The sequence below is a fragment of the Ictidomys tridecemlineatus genome, chromosome 3, assembly GCF_052094955.1.
Source record: "Ictidomys tridecemlineatus isolate mIctTri1 chromosome 3, mIctTri1.hap1, whole genome shotgun sequence".
NCBI classification, from domain to species: domain Eukaryota; kingdom Metazoa; phylum Chordata; class Mammalia; order Rodentia; family Sciuridae; genus Ictidomys; species Ictidomys tridecemlineatus.
Genome location: NC_135479.1, coordinates 5,189,988 through 5,215,631, shown reverse-complemented (window position 1 = coordinate 5,215,631; position 25,644 = coordinate 5,189,988). Strand labels below are relative to the sequence as shown.

The window sequence follows — 25,644 nt, the reverse complement described above, 5'->3', positions numbered from 1 at the left end:
TGGCAAGAAGGCACATGATAGTGAAAACTGATGAGGAGGACTAACCAACCAACCTAGGGCACCATGGATTCCTTGCAGGAAAGGCACAAGCAATAAAATAAAACAAGAATTTTATATTCCAAAATCAAACATTTCATTATTACATAGACTTGTTGGAATGTAAGAGTCCCCTTTGAGTTCAATAATTCTTCTTCCTTTTTTAATTTAAATCCACAAAATTGGGGAAATATTGACCTTCTCTAAGAAAGTGAAAGTTCTTCCCGAAGACTGATGTATGATTTCTGACCCACGGAAGCAGCGCCCAGCAGCTAGTACCCTGGAGACCATAGCGAGTCCACTCTTTTCAAGGAGGGGGTACCTGGAACTGGAGAACTTACTTGACGAGTCTCAGAGTGTCCTTTCGGATGTTGATCAGGCTTCTCAGAGTCTTCACCGGCTCTTGGGGAGGTGGGGCGGCATACGGGAACTGTGTCAGAAACAGAGTAGGGAAGGCAGCATGTCTATAAAGATCCATGACTGTCCCTTGGTGGGACAGGGCTGTAAGCTGTTCAAAAACAGTCCCACAAGGTGAGAGAGCAAGGGCCACTCTTCTCAATAAGCAAGGATACTGGGACTGTAACATATTGAGTCAATTAATTTGCTTAAGGTCGAAGCTACAGGGAAAACAGAGATTGAACGGGCATCAAAAGAGATAGACTTATCTGTTTTTTCCATTATATGAAAGATTATTTGAGTCAGCACCCAAAACATAGAGAACTAATCAAAAACTCCTACTGAAATTCCAAATACCAAAAGACACAAGGTGGCTGAGTTAATCACAAAAGGCTTTTCCACATGACCTTAGGCAACAGGGAACCAGACCCACAAGCCCTTTCCTTCAGGGAGGCCACATGGTATCCCAGGAATTTAGGGGCTGCAAATAAAGAGAATCCCATCGTGCGCAGAGCTGAGGCTTGCAGACAGTCATGACTATGTGTCCCTGCAGCTGATCATATAAAGCAGAGTTCTTTAACATGTGGCCCAGAGTTATTTGGGGTCATTGTAGGTTTATGGTTGTCATCATCATTTACCACACACTTTCTAACTCTTCCCCCACTTGGACCTTTGGATTTAGAGCTCTGAGTTTATAATAATGAAAAGTTAAAGAGAGGAGAATGTAAAATTTTTCACTTGCAATTGGCTTCAGTAGAGCAAAAATGATTAGGGGGCTGGGGAAGTAGCTCAGTGGTACACAGCTTGCTTAGCATACTTGAGGCCCTGGATTCAATCACTAGTACCATAAATTAAAAAAAAAAAAAAAGGTTTAAAAGGTCCTCAGTAGTCCTATAATGGGGTTTGGATAACACAGGTTTTTTTCACACATACACTCACTAGCGAATTTGTCTTCCTAGGAACATCAGGGTGAACTTGTACAAGCTAAGATTGTGAGGATGTCATCGGGTGATAGAATCTTATGAGATGACCACTGATATTTGATCCTTCCTTGACTGTAATATCATTTTGAAGCACACGACTGTAATTTAGAGAAAACCTACTGGTCGTTGTGGCTTTGCAAAACTGTGGTTCTCCTAGCTCAAGAAGAGTCTATCTCCACAGTGCTGGGATCAGAAAACAGGATACCTAGGTTATAATCAAATTGTGCCTTTACAGAATCAACTGAATGGAGTTTTTCTTTGGAAACATAATTTAACTAAGGCACATGTGACTTTATGTATTCAGTGTAATTGCTGATAATTCATATGCATGAATGTGATCCTTAAGTTAGCTCAGTAGTAGAGCATTTGCCTATCAAGTGTGAGGCCTCAAGTTCAATCCCCAGTACAGAAAACAGAAAACAAAAACCCCCAACCACATCCGATCTAAATTATTTGCATTGTCACTCTGTGGGCATTATATATAATTTTTTTTTTTTTTTACTTTTTCATTGACACATTAAACATGTATTCTTTAAAAGACGACAGTTGCTTTTTCTAATGACAAAACATTACATATTCGACCAGAAAACTTGAAAAAACATAAAAGTGGAAACCAGTTATCATTTCTCCACTTAGTAACACCAGCACATGTTTCCCTAAGGCCTCGCCCCCAACCCCCACCCCACATCAGGACTGCTTCACGAGGCGCAGGCCTGCCTCTCTCTCTGAGTGTGCCTGCAGGTGTGCCTTTCTCTGAGTATGCAGTTGTGGGACACAGGGAGAATGGCACTTTATCCATCACCCATAGCACTTGGGTCTGAAGCTGCTCCGACTTCTTTGCTGATATGGATGCTGTGGTGAACATCCTTGTCCCCACACTCTGCGTGTTTGTGTGATTATTTCCTTGGGACAAATTCCTAGAAGTGGAATTACTGGATCAAAGAGTAAGCATATTTTTAAGGCTTTAAAGAATATTTTGCCAAATTGTTCCACACAGAGCTGACTCCCCTGAGCAGGGCAACAGGAGGCTTTGAAGTAGGAAAATGGGGATTCTGGTCCGGATCCCACTGGGGCCTGTTTCTCCATCCCCACTTCCCAGGCTGTCATACTGAAGGAATTTAAAACAATTCTAAAATAAGCTTAAGCAAAAAGTAATTAGGCAGGAAAATCTGACACAAATGCTAGCCTATTCTAAAGCCAAAATAAATGACTTCAGGATTAAAATTTTTTTCTGGAGTAGCAAAGTTAATCACTTCATTTGTGCAGGTACTTAGGAGTTATCCATAAATCCCATCCGAATTAGAAAAAAAAAAAAAAGATGGGTCTTTCTCTTATTCTTCACCCTTTTTCCTCTGTGCCCCCTAAAAAGGAAAAGAAAGGAAAGAAAGGCCCCAGTTCTCTCAGCCTCCACTTCACTCATTTGATGATAATTACGGCAAGGAAACACAAGTTATCCAAGGACAGGGGTCAACAGGACTGACTGCTAATCAATCCATCCCTACAGTTGAGCTCCCCCATACAGACATACAAGGAAAGAGATGGAAACCTGCTCAGGAGAACCTCATCTTGTCCATGGGCTCCTACTACCAGCTGCTAAGCTTTGGAGGCCTTTCATTTACACATGACATCAGTATAAACTGTAAGGAGAGACTCAAAGTGGAAAAGGTTAAGAGCTTTCTAGAAGTTTCATTCAAAGGCAGATGATACAGCTACACGAGGAACCGCAGTATCTGAGAAATGTTACAGAAGAGACAAAAATTAAGGAAACTATCTCTCTGGCCAGATATCCTGGAAGGCATCTTGGAGAAGATGGTATTTGATTTGGACTTTTTTTTTGGGGGGGGCAGTATTGGAGCTTGAACCCAGGGACATTCTACCACTAAGCTATATCACCAGCCCTTTTTTTTTTTTTGAGAAAGGTTTTTGCTAGTTGTTGAGGCTGGCCTCAAGCTGGGGATCCCCCGCCTCAGCCTCCTGGTCTCTGGAATTGCAAGTATGCACCACTGCTCCTGGCTCTAAACTGGGGTCTTGAAGGATAAATGGAATTTGACAGAGAAGAGGAACGGAAGAATCAGAGGTGAACCGAAGGAAATGTTTTTCTGCTATTAAAGTCATTTCCCCTTCCTCTCTTCCAATTCAAGCCACCGTTATTCTCTTTGCTTCTCAGTCATCTTCCTTTTAAAATTGACCAGGGTTGGGGTGCAGCTCAGTGCTAGAGACCTTGCATGGCATGCAGGAGGCCGGGGTTCCAAGCACAGCACCAAACAAACAAAAACAACTGGTGAAGCTTTTTTGCTTGTCTCCAGTATTCCCTTAACAAATACACCATTGTTCTTTTGCTATACTTACGGCAAAAGAAGCATCCTACTTCCACTGAAACCCAGAGGCTCCATTCTTACACTAGCACGTAAGGGTAAAAGGAAGCCGATGCTGTCTTCTTGGGACTGAGGAGGTCGAAGCTCAGAACCCATCTAGGTCCAGAACATTCCTGAAGTAATGCTCTCCTCAGTCTATGTCCAGGGCTGTGACTACTTTCCTGTTTTTTTTTTTTTTTTTGGAAGGGGTGGGAGGTTGTTCCGGGGATTGAACTCAGGGGCACTCGACCACTAAGCCACATCTATAGCCCTATTTTGTATTTTATTTAGAGACAGGGTCTCACTGAGTTGCTTAGCGCCTTGCCATTGCTGAGGCTGGCTTTGAACTCATGATCCTCCTGTCTTAGCCTCCTGAGCCACTGGGATTATAGATGTGTGCCACAGCACCTGGCCCCAGTACTTTCCACCCTCTTGCTTCAGCCTCCCAAGTTGTTGGGATTATAGGCATGCACCACCACACCCAGAATAAGTAAACTCTTAACAGACTTTTGAAGAATCCCTAAATGAGGTTTTTCATAATGAAAACAGGTTTCATATTAAGATTAATGAGGGGCTGGGGCTCAGTGGCAGAGGGCTTTCCTCCCACATGTGAGGCACTGGGTTGGATCCTCAGAACCACATAGAAACAAATAAACAAAATAAAGATATTGTATCCATCTATAACTAAAAAATATTAAAAAAAGATTAATGAAAAAATAATGAAATTTAGTCTCTTCAGGAATTTGTGAGCCAAACCTTATAGGTAACAGAGAAGTGAGACCCAGATGCCCCTAATCTATTCATTTAATCAGAAAATTCCAGCAAATGAAAACCCTCTTAATGGGGTAAAATTTGAGTAACTTGCACATGCCACAAAAAAAAAAAAAAAAAAAAGAATGAACATGAGGAAACATTTAACTGAGCAGCCATGAAGGCCAGGCATCACTCTAAAGTTCCTTAGCTATGCCCTATCTTACTTTAAATCATAGTAAACACACAAAACATGAAATCCACCATCTCATTATTTTCAAGCACATGGTACAATGGCATTAAGGACATTCATTTCCACATTATCGTACAACCACATCTGCCATGAAGTGTCATGGCAGATATACTCTTTTTTTTTTCCTTTTGGTACCAGGCATTGAACCTGGGGTGCTTAACCAGTGAGCTACATCCTCAACCCTTTTTAATATTTTATTTATAAGCAGGGTTTCATTGAGTTACTTAGGGCCTTGCTAAATTGCTGAGGCTGGCTTTGAACTTGTGATCCTCCTGCTTCAGCCTCCTGAGCTGCTAGGATTACAGGTGCAACTGTACCTGGCAAGATACACTCTTACTTTGCTCTTAACATGAAGAGATATCCCACCAGCTGTAAGCCTCTGCAGAAAGACATAGGAGGAAGTTGGCCATTTTGCAGGTAAAGAAGCAGAATCCAAAGATCTGTGTAATTGTCCAAGGCCTCAGGACTAATGAGCAGCAGAACCATGATCTCAATCCAGGTGTGTCTGACTGCAATAGTCTTGCTCTGATTCCTGCAGCTGCCTGAGTTCTGCAGGAAACATCTGCAGGCTGCCTTGGCCACCCCACCCTAGGAACCTGAGGAGGGTGCAGGGAGTACGTAAGTTGTGTCATCACTGCACAATGCCACTTGCTGTCCAGGCTCTGGAAGCTCATCAAAGCTCCTGACTACATCCTCACACTTAGACAGCACTGCACACAGAAGCACAGCTCTTGCCACACTTTTTAAAAATTTTAACAGGAGCATCTGAGTTCTACACAGAGAAAGGCTTTCTTAAAGAACAGCATTACAAAATCCTTCTGCCTGTGAGATACCTTCTAAGGCATTTGGGGTATTTCATTACCCCAAATACCTCAGAAGCATAGTCCTGGCTCAACCAGAAGACTTGGTCAAGTGAGCCCCGGGGGTCTGCCCATTAGGCTGTGTCTGCTAAGGCAGCTCCCCTGGCCATCTATCCTGGAGATCCTACTTCCTTTTAAGTAGCACCTCCCTCCCATTGGCAGAGCGCCATCTGGTGTCCAAAGATGGGACTGCCAGTCTGAACCCTCTGAAGGGAGGAGTGCAGATGAGGCACACACTGAACAAATATGTGTGTATGGAAATGTCAACCAATTTTGAGAACTCAAAATTTTTACTGCACTGATTTCACATATCTTGATAAGCTATCCCTAAATTTGTACTCACATGTTTGTCATAGAAAATATGCTCATGGGCTGGGGCTGGGGCTCAGTGATAGAACGCTCGTCTCACGTAGTGAGGCCCTGGGTTCCATCCTCAGCACCATATAAATAAAATAAAGTTATCATGTCCACCTACAACTAAAAAGATAACTAAAAAAAGAAAATATTCTCATGTTGCATAAGATATAAGCGTACTGTACTCCATTGCCAATAAAAATCTTCTTAAAAAGTACATAATTTTTGGGCTGGGATTGTGGCTCAGTGGTAGAGCGCTTGCCTAGCATGTGTGAAGCACTGGGTTCGATCCTCAGCACCACATAAAAATATATAAATAAAGGTATTCTGTCCATCTATAACTACAAAAAATTAAAACAACAATAACAATGTGCTAGTACTCATTTTGGTGTACACTTGTAGTCCCAGCCACCTGGGAGGCTGAAATATTAAAAGCTTTCTCTTTATCTTCTTAAGGTGATCTTTTCCAATCAACTTCCGAATTTCTTATTTAATAAATCTGCACAATAATTAATTGCCATGTCTTTTTACGGTCTCTTCCAGTCAGTGACAGTTTTACTTTGTTTGTTTGAAATAATCTTGATATGTTGAACAGCTGTTTTGTGGAATCTCTCTCATTCTAGATTTGCCTGATGTTCTCACACAATAGACCAGCTCACGCATGTTTGGCAAGAATCCCACTAGACGGGTGCTTTCTTCACCACTCCAGGAACTTTGACCACCTGGTTAAGATGGTGAGGGCCAGAAACTTAGTATTTTGCATTCTATAATTAATAAGTGTCTTATAGGAAGAAATTTTGAGACTATGCAAATATTTACTAGCATACTTGTATTTTTATATTTTTTGCAGTACTGGGGATCAAACCCAGGGGCATTCAACCATTACATCCCAACCCTTTTAAACTGTGATTATAATTGTTGTTTGCCAAAGTGGCATCAGACTTGTGATCCTCCTGCCTCAGCCTCCAGAGTTGCTAAGATTACAGAGATGTACCACCATGCCCAGTTCATCAGCATACTTGGGCCAACTGGGCACAAGTGAATTTATCATTCATTGACAATTCTTGCCTATAACAATGATTAATGAGGTGTTTGTCTACTGGTGACTTTCTATTTCCATCTTTCCTGTAATTGTAATTCTACAGGAAGAACTTTCCCTTCTCTGCCATTCATTCATTCATTCATTCATTCTTTACTTAGGCTAAAATAAAAGAACAAAATGCCCTAAATCTGCTCCCAAAGGGAAAGAAAATCATTTTAGACAATTTGTAATTAAAGTAGAAAGTATTCATTTCATGCACTGGGCAGCATTATTAAAAATAATTAGCACAGGGGCTGGGGATGTAGCTCAAGTGGTAGCACGCTTGCCTAGCATGTGCGAGGCACTGAGTTTGTTTCTCAGCACCACATAGAAACAAAATAAAGATATTGTGTTCACCTAAAAACTAAAAAATAAATATTAAAAAATTAGCACGATGGGTAACTCTAGAAATAATGTAATAATTTGTGCCAAAAAATTAAATAATGGTTACTATGGAAATCAACATCAAAGGGATAATAATAACTCATTATGGCACTACATATACCTTTCTTTCTTTCTTCTTCTTTTTTTTTGGTACCAGGGATTGAACCCAGAGGCATTTAACCACTGAGACACATCCTCTTTTTCATATTTTATTTAGAAACAGGGTCTCTAAGTTGCTTAGGGCCTCACCAAGTTGCTGAGGCTGGCTTTGAACTTCCAATCTTCCTGCCTCAGCGTCACAAGACACTGGGATTGAAGGCATGCACCACCACACTTGGTTACTTACACCCTTTTTGAAATAGTTTTTAGGGTTTTTACATTTAAATACTGTTTCATTCCTATTTGATGCTTGGTTACTGCTCTGTTCCCTCTACTTCTCCTCTCTCACCATATTAGTGTGTCCAGAGCTTACCAGTGGCTATTTTTAGACTGGTGATGTTTAGAACATTTTCTCAGGTCTGTGTCAGGACAGACCAGTGAGTCTCTGCTTGAAAGCTGTGAACTGCGTACAAACTTGCCTGTTCAGCCAGCTGCAGCACTGAGACAGTCTGAGGAGCCTGAGGTGGACCAGAATGACATGGGCTCTGTATTAGCTGAAGCAATCCCTTTGGCACTCATTTTCTGTCCTGGTGGGAAGTCAATCACAGTTCAGTGGGACTGTTAAGCTTAAAGCTGAGAAGATGTAAGACATTCTTTTCACTCAAGTCAAACACGTGAAAGAGACACCAAGAGGGTGTCACAAGATGACCTTGAACACAAATACGCTTTGTATTCGGACTTGGCTATCAAAGAAATCCATCCAGGAAAGCTGTCTATTTATAGTCTCTCAAATATTTTGCAAGGTCTTCTGGCAGGAAGTATACAAGAGCAATGTCATGGCTATGTGACATCACACTTAATGTTGACCTTTTCCAAAATATTTAAGTAATTACCTTAAGCAGTTGCCCAATCAAGCAATTCTCTTTGTTCATCCTAATAGGACAAGAGTGCCCACAATCTACCTCAGAGCAAAACACACATCATAAAACTATACAGATCTTGGCTAGTGACCATCACAGACCCATTTTCTCTCTCTTCTTAGGGTCTGAGCCTCAACTCATGGCTTGGGAGTACTGAGACGCTCAGCACCACTCTGATACCAAGCACAAGTACACAGCTTGTGCGCTACTTAGATGACAAATGAAATCTACTTGCCTTCTAGGCCCTGTGGCAGGATGGCTCCCCTTTTCACCCTCCAAACGCCACAGTGTGCTTCAGAAATCACACTATGCTCCTGAAGACACCTGCTTTCAGAGGCAAAGGACCAGCTCATCTCAGATGCAGGTAATGGAAGAGCAGAGCTTTCAGTAAAGCCCCATGGCCATCTCTTCCCCGCAGCAACTGACAAATAATGACAAATGATCAGAACCATCCCTTTCAGACCAGCCCTTTCTCTAGCCCAGTTCACAAATAAGAATCAACTTTCAAGCAAGAGATATTGAGATGCCTGATACTGTTTTTAAATTGTTTGGAGAGGCAGGCACCAGTATCAGCCAAAACAGATATTTAAAAATACATGACATCATAAATATATATGTATATAAAATTTCCTGCCCCCCCCCAAAATAAGCATTAGAATGTTCTAATGCCTCCAATGTTGGTTTTCCAGGTATTTTAAAACAGAGGTGGGCTGGGATTGTGGCTCAGCGATAGAGCACTCGCCTAGTACAGGCGGGACCCAGGTTCGATGCTCAGCACCACATAAAAATAAAGGCATTGTGTTGTGTCCATCTATACCTAAAATATATATATATAAACAGAGGTATTTCCTCTTGCCCAATTACTGACAAGGGCAAGAGGACCAAAATCTTCCCCACCTCCCATTACAAACACAAAAAGTAAAAACTGGGGCTGGAGATGTAGCTCAGTGGTAGAGAGCTTGTCTGGCATGCATGAGGCCCTGGGTTCAATCCTCAGTTCCATAAAAACAAATAAACCTATAAACTGGTCTTCAAGTTGAAAACCTCCAAGCTGTCATTGTATGTCCTAATGGAATATACTGACTCTAAAACCATCTATGTAAGATCCAGGATTAATTACAGGAGTTGTCAAGTTTCCTTTCCTTGTTCCTGGAAGGAAAATCTTCTCTGAAGTCTACTAGGTTATAAGTCTCAGCTCTGGCTTGAGATAAAGAGTGTAATATGAAATACAGAAATAGTTTATTAGCCAATCATATGGAATCCAGAGATTAGACTTTGGACACTATATATTTGCAGATATGACCTTAGGAAGAAACCCTCAACTCAATCAGTAACCCTAAAAACATTTTATTTTTGTCCATACATCATCCTAAAATATGGAAGCCTTATTTAATTAGAACAAATTTTATTTTTTTTTTTTATTTATTTTTTTTTTTTAAAGAGAGAGTGAGAGAGAGAGAGAGAGAGAGAGAGAGAGAATTTTTAATATTTATTTTTTTTTAGTTCTCGGCGGACACAACATCTTTGTTGGTATGTGGTGCTGAGGATCGAACCCGGGCCGCACGCATGCAAGGCGAGCGCGCTACCGCTTGAGCCACATCCCCAGCCCTAGAACAAATTTTATAAAATAAAAAGCCACAGCATATGACTTGATAGTTTTAATTTCTATGTTATTAATACAAAGACCTGTGGAAACCCTGAAGGAAAAATTCATTCTATGCATTTACAAGTTGGCAGGGGCTCCATTTTGTCCTGCTAAGCTTCTAAAAGTTCTGAAAGCTTTGATGATTCTTCAATCACCCCTCAGCAGCAGTGGATAGCTTCGATTAGATGAAATAATTGAACTGATTTTTTTGGCTTGTAAATTTAAAGTTCATTTAAATACTGTATATACAAAATCCAGTGCCTAGAATTGTTGGGTTGAAGACAGTGAGACTCAGAGACAAAATGCAAACACCCACAAGACATCAAGCGTGCAGCTGCGAGGACCATCAGGGCACAGGCTTTCCCCTCATCCTGTGTCCTACCTTACCCCTCCCACAGCCTCCTTCCTGAGCTCTGCATCTCTCTGTGCCTGTCACCTATGCCCTCCCTCATGCGGTCCTTGTGAATCTCTGCTCCTGGAGCCCCATCCTTCAACGCCTCCCATTCTCCCATTCTCAGCAACCTTCTCTTTATGGTTCTGCCTATTGTTACTGATTCCCACTAACACCCTGGACACACCCCTGCAATCTCAGAGACTTGGGAGGCTGAGGTAGGAAGATCACAAGTTTGAGGCCAGCCTGGGTAATTTAGCAAGACCTGTCTCAAAATAAAAACTAGAAAGGGGGCTGGGGATGTGGCTCAAGCGGTAGCGCGCTCGCCTAGCGTGCGTGCGGCCCGGGTTCGATCCTCAGCACCACATACAAATGAAGATGTTGTGTCCGCCGAGAACTAAGAAAAAATAAATAAATGTTAAAATTCTCTCTCTCTCTCTGTCCCCCCCCCTCTCTCTCTTTAAAAAAAAAAAACTAGAAAGGGCTGGGGATGTGGCTCAGTGTTGAATATCACTGGGTTCAGACCAGTACAAAAAAAAAAAAAAAAAAAAAGTCCCTGGACTTATGATCATCTTTCAGGTCTTATCAGAGTGATTTTAGTTCATTGAGAATAAACAGGCACCTTATCCTTAGCCATAAGCTTTCTGAGACTAAAACATGACACATTTCAGATTTAAACAAGCAAGATGGTCAGCAGGCCAGCAGTCCAGGTTCTGAGCTTGTAGCTCTCAGCCTGGCCATTCTTACCAAGGTTCTGTTATGCTGGGTTAATAGTGTATAAAGAGAAGTCAGCTCCAGAATTCAAAAGTTACAGGAGGGCAAAGGGGAAGGGGACGAAGGGGAAGGGCTGGGGTCCTCTTTAGCTGGGACTGACTTCTGGCAGGGTCAATCGGCTGCTTCAGCATTTGTGGAGGTGGGCACAAGCACAGATATGCACACACACACCCCCACCCCCGGAGGAGGCAACAATCCCAGCCTCTGCCCAGGCAGGAGGTCTTGCTGGGACCAGGGTCATGGGCATAGGTAGACTAAGGGAAGTGGTCAGCCCTGAAGAGGGACAGTCAGCGGGCATCAGAGACCAGCACAGAGGTGGTCAGGACTGGGAGACAGCGGCTTACCTGCTTTACCTGCCACAGGGTGTGACACCCCTGTCAGCTGGGAGTGCTGCCTGCTGGCATGTTACTTCTATTGAGTGCCTAGGTTGATTGCTTGCTCTCCCTCTCTTAAAAATATTTTAACTTATGTATTAGCAGAGAACCTAAACCTCCCATGTTATTAGCACTAAAAATTTCAGCAAGTGGAAAATGTGGCTCAGGATACTCTCTACAGTGTAACCATACTGACCTTCAGCACACCTTCACACGTTTATCAGTGCAACCTGCTAAAGATAAGCAGGTCTGGTTGCTTCCTGCAGTAGTTAGAGCTACTGTTTTACTTGATCAAGGCCTGGTGAGACGACGTCAGGCGACGAGCAAGTGTGCCACTCGGGGATGCTCTTGATGTAGCCAATTGTTACGCTATCTGACCTGCAAGTCTTGGCTTTTATAGACTTTGGTAGAACTGTTTCATTAGAATTTAAGGCCACTGTGTTTTTCTTTACAAACTGAAAAAGTTAACCAAATTTTTCTTTGAAATCCAACACCACTAAGTATAGTTTCCCGTAAGATGGGGCGTACAATGACAACAGGAAACAGAGGTGAGAGTGTACCCTGGGTTTCAGTATGTTTCAAAGAAATTTCGAGGAAATTCCTATAACCCAGATGCTTTAGGGTTCATCTGATGAATACCACAGCAGTTCTCTGTACATTAAACAAATCAAAAGTTCAAGCACATAGAGGCATTTTTCAAGTCAGTGGAACTTACCAAGTTCCTTTCTGCACACTTCTGTAAGCCAAGATCCACACTTATTTTTCACTTCTCCCTTTGCATCACAGGTGTGTGTATGTATGTGTGTGTGTGTGTGTGTGTGTCTGATCTACTCTTTGAGATGATAACTGGAGGGACAAATCTATGTTGGAGGGAGTCATCTTTGTACCATCCCGAGGAATTGCTCCTGCAGGTGGAAGGCAGAGGCAGGTCCTGGTGGAATGAATACGTGAACACTAGATCCTCGGCACAGTACAGCACCTGCCCCGGGGTGACTGGCTACAGTTCCAGGACTTGCCTCACAGACTTAAGGGGAGACTAGCAAAATTAACACTCACAGAATAACTGAAAAACACAGGCCACCAAGTGTTCTTTTTTTTAATATTTATTTTTTAGTTGTAGGTGGACACAATATCTTTATTTCATTTTTATGTGGTGCTGAGGTTTGAACCCAGGGCCTCACATGTGCTAGGCAAGCGCTCTACCACTGAGCCCCCAAGTGTTTTTTGATTGAGTTTGTGGAGCAATATTTATTAAGTTTATCTAGTACTTAATATTTCTTAAGCTAAGATGCTCTGGTCCTGCCAGTGACCTATGGCAAAACTGAAGAAGAGAACCAAACAGAACTCACAGAAGGGTGTACCTGGCCCTTGTGCATGCCTCGCTGGACAGCCTTGTCACTTCCTACCCACTGGGCCCTGCACCCAGGCCATGGGTCCTCTGGGAAGTAGCTTGGAGCCCAGAGGTGTTCAACAGAATGTTACATGAATGGATGAATAAGACAATCAATTTGATAACAGTGAGGGGAAAAGATCAAAAGTAGGCACAGTCTAATGATTACGAAAGAAAACGATCTTCTCAGCTACCGCAGAAGCCAAATTAAGAACAGTGAGACTGGTGGTGTCGCGCAGTGGCAGAGTACTTGCCTAGCATGCCACAGTCCCCATGTTCAATATCCAGCACCACAAAATAAAACAAAACCCAACAACAAAACAAGTGATTTCCTCCTCCCATTCTCTTCTTCCTGTGAGTACACTGTTTATAATTAAAATTGGTTTTGAAGTTTTTACACAGAAGAAGCAACCCAACTAGGTTTACAGCTACTAAAAACACACCCTGCTCTCCAATCATCCCCAGAACTTGCTTCCTTTCATAAATTCAGATTACAATGCAACCCCTTTCTATGACTTTAATCCACAAGAGTAAACCCTGAAGTCTCTATACCAATCAGGTAAAATCATGACCACTGTCCAACTTCACCAGCCTTAGCCCCCTCAGCATTTTTGGCTAAAGAAGCAAAGGCGAAACTTGTTTTCATGCATTAAAAAAAAAAAAATCCAGGCAAAAGTTTCAAAGTATCTTTCTCTAAGATACTTAACTACCAAGGGAAAGATGGTAACTCTACTATGAGAAACCCAAGAAGAGTCTCTCAATGAAGCTATTATTTTGGTATCAGGGACTGAACCCAGGGGTGCTGTTCCACTGAGCTACATCCCCAGGCCTTTTCATTTTTTATTTTGGGATAGGGTCTCACTAAGCTGCTGAGGTTAGCCTCAAACTTATGATCCTCCTGCCTCAGCCTCCCAAGTAGCGGGGATTACCAGCGTACATTACTGTGCCAGGTCAAGCATGCTATTTTTTTTTTAAATATTTTATTTCTTAGTTTTTGGCAGACACAACATCTTTGTTTGTATGTGGTGCTGAGGATCGAACCCAGGCCGCACGCATGCCAGACGGGCGCGCTACCGCTTCAGCCACATCCCCAGCCCCAAGCATGCTATTTTTAAAAAGTCCAAGTGACATTCTCTGTAAAGCTCTAAGCCATTTACAAAGTGTGAATTTATTCCCTAGCTCAGTTCTTCTCTAGGCTGGGTTTCCTCTTACTTTCTGGTGGTTAAAAGCAAATCACATCCATACTGAATCCAGGGTTTCTAAAGGCGGACCAGTGTGCCTCAGTGCCAAGATGAAGCTCCAGGCCCCTCTCCTTTTCCTGGCTTACCTCATTTTCCACAAGTCCCCAAACAACTTCCTGGTATGTACCCAACCTGACTCAGCAGACCCCACCTTTCCTGTAGATCACTAAAAAATTAAAACTATTACTTTGTGAACTTCCTTAATTTTCCTACTTCTACATATTCTCTTAGACCTATTTCCTTCCTCCATTCAGAAATATCCCATCTCTATTTTTAAAGAAAATTGAAATGCTTTTATTTAAAAATAAAAACATGCTTACTGGAGAAAATTTGAATAACACTGAAAAATGTGAACTTAAGAAGGAAATAACCGGGCTGGGGCTGGGCTCAGTGGTGAGTGATTGCCCGACTCAGGCAAGGCACTGGGTTCAATCCTCAGCACTGCATGAAAATAAATAAAATAAAGGCATTGTGTCCATCTACGACCAAAAAAAGATAATAAAAAAAGCAAATACTCGCTCCCTGAGGTGCTCCATATTACTGCTATATCAGTTTAAAATGCACTATTCTTGCATGTATTTTATGTAACTATAAATATAAATCTCTCTGTATATAAATAAATGCATATCTATTCATATATTGTTATTTTATAAGAAATGGAATCAGACTCTTCATCATGCACTACAACTTGCTTTTCTCAGTAAATGATGTTATGGGCACACTTCATCTCAAGGGACACGGACCCACCTCATTTTGGTTCATAACATGGATGCATTATAATTTCTTGACCTTTCCTCTATAATGGTCATATAGATACCTTGTAGTTTTTCACTACTACAAGTAATGCCACAATACATATTGTAAATAGGAATTACTTCATACTCTTTAAAGTATTTCTATAGAAGACTCAGAGAAGTAAAACAGCTGGGCCAAAGGGGGTGCACAGCAAAACCCTACTCAATATTGCCAAAGCACGTGGCAGAAACAACTGCAGCCTGCCTACACAGGAAGGAGGAAGCAGAAAAGTCAGTCTCTCCCCCACCAACCGCAAAGGAAGGGGCCACCCACCGGCCAGGGCTTCAGGCCACAGGGCAGGCAGCCTCAGGGTTCTTGGACTGAGAGCCCCAGAAGCTGGCGCCCAGGTCAGGGCACAAAGGATCTCCAGAATCTCCAGAGGAAACAAGCCGGCTAGGGCTGGACGGTGCCTCCCAGAGGGAATCCTCCCGGGCTCACCCACCACGCCCTTCCCTCAAGGCACACTGCCCCACGCCCCAATCTGACCCAGGCCAGGCCAATGCCTTTACCCAGGAGTTCAGGCCTGTCAAGTCTTTTCTTCCTTTGCCAAAATAAATTACTTCCTAACTGGTCTCTTTATTTCCTGTCTTTTTTATTCATTCTCTATACTGTGAGGTAATTTTTAGAGTTAACTTTCTAAAACATTAATTAGATCATAATAGTTATCAATTTTTGAGTTCTTTTTTTTTTTTGAGAGAGAGAGAGAATTTTTAATATTTATTTTTTAGTTCTCGGCGGACACAACATCTTTGTTGGTATGTGGTGCTGAGGATGGAACCCGGGCTGCACGCATGCCAGTAGAGCGCGCTACCGCTTAAGCCACATCCCCAGCCCCAATTTTTGAGTTCTTAAAATACTCCTACAAGAAAGGTGCCTTTGTAACTGAGGAAATGATGCTCAAAGCTAATCAGTGGCAAAGATGCCTGTGACTGTGACCTTCTCCACTGTCAGAGAAAGAAGGGCAAAATGGGGGCTGGGGTTGTGGCTCAGCAGTAGCATACTTGCCTGGCACCTGTGAGGGACTGGGTTTGATTCTCAGCACCGCATATAAATAAACAAAATAAAGATCTATCAACAACAACAACAACAACAAAAAAAAAACCTTAAAAATAAATAAGAAGAAGAAGGGCAAAATGAGGGGTGTGTAGTCACACCTGTGTTCCCAACAGCTCCAGCGGCTGGGATCAGAAGTTCAAAGTCACCTGAGCAACCTGAGAGATCCTGTCTCAAAATTAAAAAGAAAAAAAAAAGCTAAAAGGACTGGGGATGTAGCTCAGTGGTACAATGTCCCTTGGGTTTAAGTTCCGGTAACACACACACAAAAGATTGCTCTTGAGCTCAGAGGTAGAGCACTTGCCTAGCATGTGCAGGGACATAGGGTTCCATGCCAGCACTGAAAAACCAAACCAATCCCTTTTTCTTCATGCACACATAAATACAAGTGGTCTATTTACAGAAACTGGATTTAGTGCAGCTTTTTGGTATTCCTTTTGCAGACAGGAGAAAAGAACACCATGTGTATCTGGGTTCTTACCAGTGCCTTCAGCCCTCCATGTCTGCAGCAGGGTGTGGGGAGGGAGCACACCAGTGGCCAGTAGAGGAGCACCCAGGATGGTGAGGAGCACCCAGGATGGCATGGAGCACCCAGGATGTTAAGGGGCACCCAGGATGGCATGGAGCACCTAGGATGGTGTGGAGCACCCAGGATGTCATGAGCTGCTGGGAGGGAGACCACAACTCAAGGGCTTCCCTTGACATGAAAAGAAAAGTGTGAACTCCTAGCTACAAGGCAGGTAGAATTAAGGCATTGCTTCACACTTTGACAATCCAAAGTCACTAAAGCTCCAAATAACTCAGAGCTTCAGTGATTATCTCAACAAAACAAGATGTAACTCAATAAGGGGCAAAGCGGCAATCCCTGCACTAAGGCAGGAATGGAACAGTCTTTAATTAACATTTTATTACTGATTCCCAGAGGCCTTAGTTCCAGCATACAGGGACCAGAATGAAAGACCTTCAGAAGTTCCAGTCACCTACTAAGACAGCACTTCAGGGGATGTGGCTCAGTGGTCAAGCAACCCTCTGTTAAATCCCCAATACTGAGGGAAAAAAGAAAAAAAGACAGCACTGAAAACCCAGCATACGGAGGGAGTGGAACTCGGTGGCAGAGCACTTCCATAGCACACACAGGTCCTGAGTTTGATTCCTAGCACCACCAACAACAACAACAACAAAAAACAAGCAAACAAAAACCCAGTGTGCACTCCCTCCACCCACAACTGAGTTCAAAGGTTGCCAACTGAAGGTATCACTGCCCCAGGCTGCTTTTCATCCAGTAATCCCAAGGCACCTCCTGAGCACTACATTCCTCCAAAGTCATAATCAACCCCATTTTGCAAGTGGGTAATTTGAGAGCCTGAGTGATAAACTTGCCAAGGTTACAGAGAGTTTAATGGCAAGATATAAATAAAACTTGAAATTTTGATTCCCACTCTCTTCAACTGTCTCTCTGCATACACATACTCTCTAATTTCTTTAAATCTGATCCTTAAGACTTGATAATAAATTTGCTTTGACAGGTTATTCTAAGTGGTAGAGCCACAGCGCTCCAGTAAAAACTACAGATTTTGTGAGGTGCTATGGTGCAGGTCTGTGTCATCCCAACTACTTGTGAGGCTGAGGCAGGAAAACGGCAAGTTTGAAGTCAGCCTGAGCAACTTAATGAGATCCAATCTCAAAATTAAAAAAAAATAAAAAGCGCTGGGGATGTAGCTCAGTGGAGAAGACCCTGGGTTCAAGTCTTAGTACTACAAACAAAACAAATATACAAAGGTCCTGAATTTGATTCCTAGCACCACCACCACCACCACCACCAACAACAACAACAACAAAAAATAAGCAAACAGAAACAGACCAAGTGATAGCTCGGTCAAATGACAGGAAATACCACAAATCCCAGGAACCTGGAAGTCTAAGACATATATATATATATATATATATATATATTTTTTTTTTTTTAAATTGTTTTAGTTGTAGATGGACACAATACCTTTATTTTATTTATTTATGTGGTGCTGATGATACAACCCAGTGCTCCACGCATGTGAGACAAGTGCTACCACTGAGCCACAACCTCAGCCCAGGCATTTATACTTTAATATGACAATTCATATTAACATATTTCTCATTTTCTCTGGAAAGAGGAGCCACTCGTGACGTGCTCAGGATGACTTTGAAAGGCTCTCTTCTCTGCTGTGCAACCTGATGCTTGCTGCTGACACCCAGCTCTGCCACTGGACAGTGGAAGTCAGCTCTTCAGCAATAAGACTTCCCGTCAATCCTCAGGTCTCTAGGCTGCTCCCTAACGGAGTGGGAAGAGCAGTCATGGCAAAACCCAGAGGTCAGCTGGCAGATGGAATTACACACCACACGGGCACCCTCGCGGGGATGCTCCAGGAGAGCATGTCAATCCACCGTTCTACTTTTAGATCTCTACCCAACCTCACAAGCTGATCAACACAAAGGGACTCACAGACAAGACATGGGCAGAGATCCCCCAAACACTGGACCTTCTTACAGAAACAGAGCCAGGCTGCTCGGTTTACATCCTGACTCAGCTCTTACAGGCTTGGTGATCTTTTTGTTTGTTTTTCTTTGCTAATGGGTATTAAATCAGGGGTATTCTACTACTGAGCTACAGCCCCAGTCCTTTTTATTTTTTATTTTGAGACTGAAACTAAACTAAGTTGCCCAAAGTAGCCTTGAACGTGTGATCCTCCTGTCTTGCCTCCCAGGCACGGAGGTCACAGCCATGTGCCATCATACCTGGTATGGTAATCTTCATTAAAGTTCTCTGTGCCTTGAGTTCTTCACCTGTCAGTGAGACCGTCCTCACTAGCTGTGAGGACATAATGAAGTAACACATAAGAAGTGCTTAGGACAACCAGGCCTGGCAAATTAGGAAGTGTTCAATAAATGTTAGCCATTATTATTATTAAATAACATGTAGGGAAAGAAAAGAGAAGCATGCTACATTTATTCTGTATATTTCTGAATAGCTATTTGAAGTTACTTTGATTTTCTTTCCTAGTGTGAAATTATAGTATGTTTTTTCAAAAATTTGCTCCATACAGCATTAAGCACACTTAATGATTACTACCTAAAACAACAACAAAAAAAAAAAACACCAATGTCAATACTCCCTTAGAAAAAAGCCTCAAACTTAAGATCAAGTCTAGTCCCTAGTAATTCAGGCAGAGCTTGGGCCTCCTCAGAGGTGAAGGCAGGTGACTCACTTCAGGCACATGTGTCAGTCAGCATAAACCTCAAAATGAACCCAAAAAAGCATTTGCTTATTTTAGAATCACCTAGAAGCAAAAAAAAAATCCTTTTAAAACATATAATCTAGGCTGGTAGAGTGCTTGCCTAGCATGCGTGGGGCACTGGGTTCAATCCTCAGCACCACATAAATATAAAATAAAGATACTGTGTCCACCTATAACTAAAAAAATAAATATTAAGGGCTGGGGATGTGGCTCAAGCGGTAGCGCGCTCGCCTGGCATGCGTGCAGCCCGGGTTCGATCCTCAGCACCACATACCAACAAAGATGTTGTGTCTGCCAATAACTAAAAAATAAATATTAAAAATTCTCTCTCTCTAAAAAATAAAATAAAATAAAAAAATAAATATTAAAAAATATAATCTATTCTGACATCAGAGGAAAGAAAGAAATAGATGAAGAAGTCAATCCATATAAGAAAGAGCCCTTTTCTTTCTTTCAATCTTTAGTTGTAGATAGACACAATACCTTTATTTTATTTATATACTTTTTGTGTGGTGCTGAGGATCAAACCCAGAGCTTCGCACATGCTAGGCAAGTGCTCCACCACTGTGCTACACTCCCAGCCCAAGGAAGAGCCATTTTCTAAGCATGAACAGAATCCTGTAAGTGAGAAAAAATCTTTATCTGGCTCTATCAGAAAAAAAGAAAATTCCTCCTATTCTAATTGTTAAGAAAGTAGCAGCAAAATCAAAGCATACATTGGATCAGTTTTAGTTGGCATAACTTTGATTTGAAGCAGAAGGGACTTGGTATTTTGAAGAGTACTGCCAGACTAAATTAGAAGAGAAGTCAACCCAAGTAGAAAGAAAACCAACAATGACAAAAACAATTTGTAATTAAAGCCCAAATTGGAAGACCATCACCAGGTCACTTACCTGCCAAGAAGTCTTACACACTCCCCATGTCCCACAGGGAGGGTGAAAACCTCTCAAGGTAACAGGATCCGTGCCTACCTTTTCAGTCATGTTTTGCCATCAGGCCAGACTAGTTTCCTTATTTGTTCCAAGGCAGAACAGACCACTGGCTGGGGATGCAGCTCACTGGTAGGGCACTTGCCTAGCACGTGTAAAGTCTTGGGTTCAATCCCAAGTACCAAGGTCCTAACACAGTAATTGCTCAGTAAATGTCTGTGGATCCTACAAATCCATGAATGCTTTCAGACTTGCACTCCGTGTCACTCCTGGGAAGCTCCTTTCCCACTCACCTGGTCAAGCAGCCATTCTTCAAGCCTCACTCAATTCCACCCACCTGTCCAATGTCCTCACATACCACCAAGCAATCTGCCCTAGCTGTTCTTTCTCCATTTCTCAATTCCTACAGTACTCATCACTTATCCACTCTTCCTATTTATGTTTTGTCTGCCCTACTAAGCTGGAGGTTTCTTGAGAAAGGCAGAATATTCTGCGGCAGTGGAAAGACTGTGGATTTGGGGCAAACCTAATTATACAACTTTGAGAAAAAAATGTGTATCCAACATTAGGAACAGACAGGCATGACGGCATACAACTAGGGAGGCTAAAGCACTAGGACTGCAAGTCCAAGGCCATCCTGAGCAACTTAGCAAGACCTGTCTCAAAATAAAAGTAAAGTGCTGGGGGTATGGTTCAGTGGTTAAGTACCCCTGGTGTTCAGTCCCCAGTGCCAAAACAAAACAAAACCATACTAGGAACACAGCCTCAAACACAGTGCATACTTCCTAAATGCTGCTGCTACCAGTGTTCATCTCTTGGACCCTAGGATTTCTCACTCTTGAAATCAAAGTGGCTAGAAGTCTTCTGACTGGTGAGTCTTCATGGGGAGTAGAAAACTGTCAGAAAGCCTCGAGGACCTTTCTTAGTGTACAGGAGCTACTTAAAGCCACACAGCAGCCTCTGTCATAAAGCCCCACAAGCTGGGCATGAGAAGGTGCTTGATGAAAGTTTACAGAGCCAAGCACAGTGGTGCACGCCTACAGTCCCAGATCTTCAGGAAGCTGAGGCAGGAGAATCACTTTAAAAAATAAAGTTCACAAAATAATCTGAACAAACAACTGAGAGACAAATTCTAACATCAATTCAGCACCAAAGGAAACTTTCAGTCATTCATTCAACAATGTTGGCAAGGCTTATCATGATGTACCAGGCTCTGCTCAAGATCTGGCACTCGTTGGTACTTCCTAAAGGGGAGGCAGACAAAAACAGAGAAAGAGACAGATAACCAGAATGGAGGGCCAGTGGAGGTGTCTGGTGGGCAGAACTCCAATCCAAGGAAAGCTTCATGTGGCCACTCCACCGACCTCGCCCAGAGGGCCAGCCTGCCCCAGGTCTCCTCCAGCACCAACACCGCTGGCTCCTAAGGCTCCTCAGCTCACACCAGGCCACCAACTGCTGAGCCAGCAACTGCAAACTTGCTTTCTACATGGCTGCTGGCCACTGGAGCCCCACGGGAAGCAAAGAGATTATAGCCCTACCGCAACTGGTCTGTTCCCCAGGAAGTTCAGGTCGCTGTTCTCGCCAAACAGGTAACCTTCAGGATGTGTTGAGTCAAATTTTTCTCCTCCCATGATGAAGTGACTGGCAAAATAGCTGCCTAAGAAGGACAAACAGGAAAAAAAAAGAAAAGAAAAATTCAGACAAGCAGATGGCAATCACACTGAACCCAGCAAAAAAGCTGACTAAAAAGACGTTAACTAGGCACAGTACAGACTCCCACTATAATCCCCACCTGCACACCCTATAATCCCCAGCTAGTCAGGAGGCTGAGGCAGGAGGATTGCTGGTCAGAGGTCAGCCTCAGAAACTTAGCAAGACACTTTCTCAAAATATAATTTAGAATGTGGTCAAGTGCTTGCCTGGCATGCACAAGGCCCTGGGTTCCATCCCCCAAAACAAAGACAACATGTTAACACTATCAACAAATAATCAGAGCAATTTCTAACCCAAAGTGTTTTACTTCTGATTTGGGACAGTGGCAAAAAAAAAAGCAAGCAAAATCACAGCAGGGAGAAATAAAGAAAACAAAAAATAGATCATTGTTTTCTTTTTTTTTTTAATTTCTTTAGTTGCAGATGGAAACAATACCTTTATTTTATTTACTTATTTTATGTAGTGCTGAGGATTGAAGCTGGTGCCTCATATTTGTGAGGCAAGCGCTCTGGCACTGAACCACAAGCCCAGCCCTGTTTTCTTTTTAATAGTCTTGTGTCTTAATAATGATCTGTTTAAAATAAAGGCCAGAGGGCTGGGGTTGTGGCTCGGTGGTGGAGTGCTTGCCTAGCACATGTGCGACACTGGTTCAATCCTCAGCACCACATAAAAATAAATAAAGGCATTGTGTTCATCTACGACTAAAAAAAAAAAATTAAAAATAAATAAATAAAATAAAATAAGGCCAAAAGGCCCCACAATGCCTGTGGGTAAATGTGTGCATTTTTCCCTAATATTTTTTTTTTGTTTTATTTATTTACTTATTTATTTTGGTACCAGGGATTGAACCCAGGGATACTTAACCACTGAGCCATGTTCCCAGCCATTTTTATTGAGAGACAGGATCTTGCTAAGTTGCTTACAGCCTTACTAAGTTGCTGAGGCTGGCCTCGAACTTGCAATCCTCCTGCCTCAGCCTCCTGAGCCACTGGTATTACAGGAGTACACCATCAAGCCTGGCTTTCCCCAATTTTTTTCATTAAACCCGAAGCAGTTATTGCATGTTTCTGGGAATCTTAACCGTGAGTACCAGCATGTTCACATACATCAGCTCTGCCTAGGTTTTCATTTGCCAGCTCACATCCACATGCTTAAGTCTCAGCACCTGCCATTCCATACCTCCATCATCCTTGTGATGAAGGCTCTTCATACCTTAACTTGCTGTAGAACATATGATAGTTTCACTGAAAAATATGAATTTAACTAACACAGCTGTTGCTAGCTTACCTATGAACATCACAGAGACCCGAGTCTAATGAGCACCTGGTCGGTGCTGTGGAAGGAACAGCACACTTCTCAGCCTCACACTCACGAACAGGGCTGAGGGCCAGGGCTACAGCAGTCAAGGTGGGCTGCCCCTCTCTGCTCCTTAACCAGACAGGGGACAGGGTATTCTCCACATAACACAATAGCCCAAAGCAATCATGAGTCAGGAGTCACAATTACCCTCAGCCTCATCCAAACAGACCAGGGAACCAGGACCATGTGATGGCACTGCTACCCACCAAGGAAGGCCTAGATACACTGACACGTCAACCTGGGAATACACGTTCCCTCCGATGATCACACAGATGCCTCCCACCCCACATTTCCATGACCAGAACTCCAATCCTTCTAAAGGAAGCTGTCGGAGGACTAACAGTGAACCTCACCAGCTCTCACAGACCCCCCCCCCTCAAACCATGAGAACTTGGGGAGGGGCAAAGGCTTGTTCCTGTGAGACAGCAAGGAGACTTCTAACTCCCTCAGTCATCTGCAAATCATGTTAAAGATTTACAACAAACTGAAAAAATGAAGTACCGACTCTAGCCGTGGGAAAGCCACAGGGAGGTGGACAGAAGACAACTTGAACAGGACGCAGAAATGAACATTCCTCTGTTTTGTTTTGTTTTTGTGGTGCTGGGGATTGAACCAGGGCCTTGTGCATGTGAGGCAAGCACTCTACCAACTGAGCTGCATCCCCAGCCCCATGAACATTCATTTTTAAAGGAAGCTTTTAGTCTAGAAATATCTATGGAACAAAACAATGTGGATAAGCTCACTCGCCACTACAATCCTTGAAATAACATTCTTTGAGCAATAGTGGCCCAAATCAAAGCCACCAACTGAGGAACTCTTGAAAGTGACCCATCCACACTTGAAAACACAAAGAGCAACATGTGCAGTAATACCTCCTTAGGAAAGCTTACTTATCAATTATTCATGTCTCACACTTGCTGGCCGTATTTTCCAAGTGCATAATTTATACAGAGGGGTGGTGCCTTGCTGACTTCAGCAGAAAGTAGCCTTCTCAAATAATTTAAGCCACTGGCTATTGAACCTTAGTTAACACATATTTCCTACATACGGAGTTATATGTTTATTATACACTACGTGAAATTAGAAAAGTTAAAGATTTTACTTGGTGGCTTGCTCAGAGGATAAAAAGGAATGGAGAGAAGCAGGTTTGGGGTCTGATGTTGTCCAACTTGAACTCAGTATGAGACTGCTATTTGTAGTACCTGTGAGCAGTCATGTGAAAGACATAGGACAGGGCTGGGCATGGTGGCACACACCTGTGATCCCAGCAGCTCAGGAGGTTGATGCAGGAAGATGGCAAGTTAGAGGCCAGCCTCAGCAAAAGCTTGGTGTGGCACTAAGTAACCCAGTGACACCCTGTCTCTAAATAAAATACAAAATAGGGCTGGGGATGTAGCTCAGTGATTAAGTGCCCCTGAGTTCAATACCTGTTACCCCCACCAAAAGATTAAGAGCTAGCTGGGCACACTGGCACATGCCTAATCCCAGCTGCTCAGGAGGACCACAAACTCAAAGCCAGCCTCAGCAACTCAGTGAGACCCTGTCTCTAAATAAGATATAAAAACGGCTGGGGATGTGGCTTAATTGTTAGGGAAAAAACATGTAGTCCTGAATTTGAATTAAAAATATCAAAATCCAGGGCTGGGGATGTGGCTCAAGCGGTAGCGTGCTCGCCTGGCATGCGTGCGGCCTGGGTTCGATCCTCAGCACCACATACCAACAAAGATGTTGTGTCTACCGAAAACTAAAAAATAAATATTAAAATTCTCTTCCTCTCCCTCCCTCCCTCCCTCCCTCTCTCTCTCTCTCTTAAAAAAAAAAAAATCAAAATCCAGGCTTGGCAACGCACACCTGTAATCCCTGTTTCTCGGGAAGCTGAGGTAGGAGGATTCCAAGTTCAAGGCTAGTATCAGCAACTTAGTAAGACCCTGTCTCAAAATTTAAAATATAAAAGACTGAGGACATAGCTCAGTGGTAAAGTGCCCCTGAGTTTAATCTCCAGTACTGAAAAAAGAAAAGAAAAACAATAAAAACTCAAACATTTCTGGCTCTCTCCTCTGAGTGGCAGTGACGGCTTCTCTTACCCAGACATGGGTCTCCAGACGTCATTTCCCATCAACAGGAACCAGGGCTCTGTGGGGGCCACATTCCAGGCTCGGGGCAGGAAACAGACAACCTGGGCCTGGATCATCTTGTCTGTACAGATAACAAGGAAGCTCTCAAAAGCCCACTAGAGTC

At 42.8% G+C, this 25,644-nt stretch overlaps 1 protein-coding gene across 15 annotated transcripts in view; it reads right to left on the bottom strand.

The window, feature by feature from the left end:
- Positions 1-25,644, bottom strand: part of Rnf157 (ring finger protein 157) — a 69,345-nt gene that overhangs the window by 28,384 nt on the left and 15,317 nt on the right. For 14 of the 15 annotated variants that reach the window (XM_078041630.1, XM_078041627.1, XM_078041628.1 and 11 more), the window contains 2 exons: positions 21,873-21,991; positions 378-466 (listed from right to left, as the gene is read on the bottom strand). In XM_078041630.1, coding sequence (XP_077897756.1) covers positions 378-466; positions 21,873-21,991 — 208 coding nt within the window. Of the gene's footprint in view, positions 1-377; positions 467-21,872; positions 21,992-25,490; positions 25,531-25,644 lie in introns of those variants that run through there. The other variant, XM_078041629.1, reaches the window with a different exon arrangement.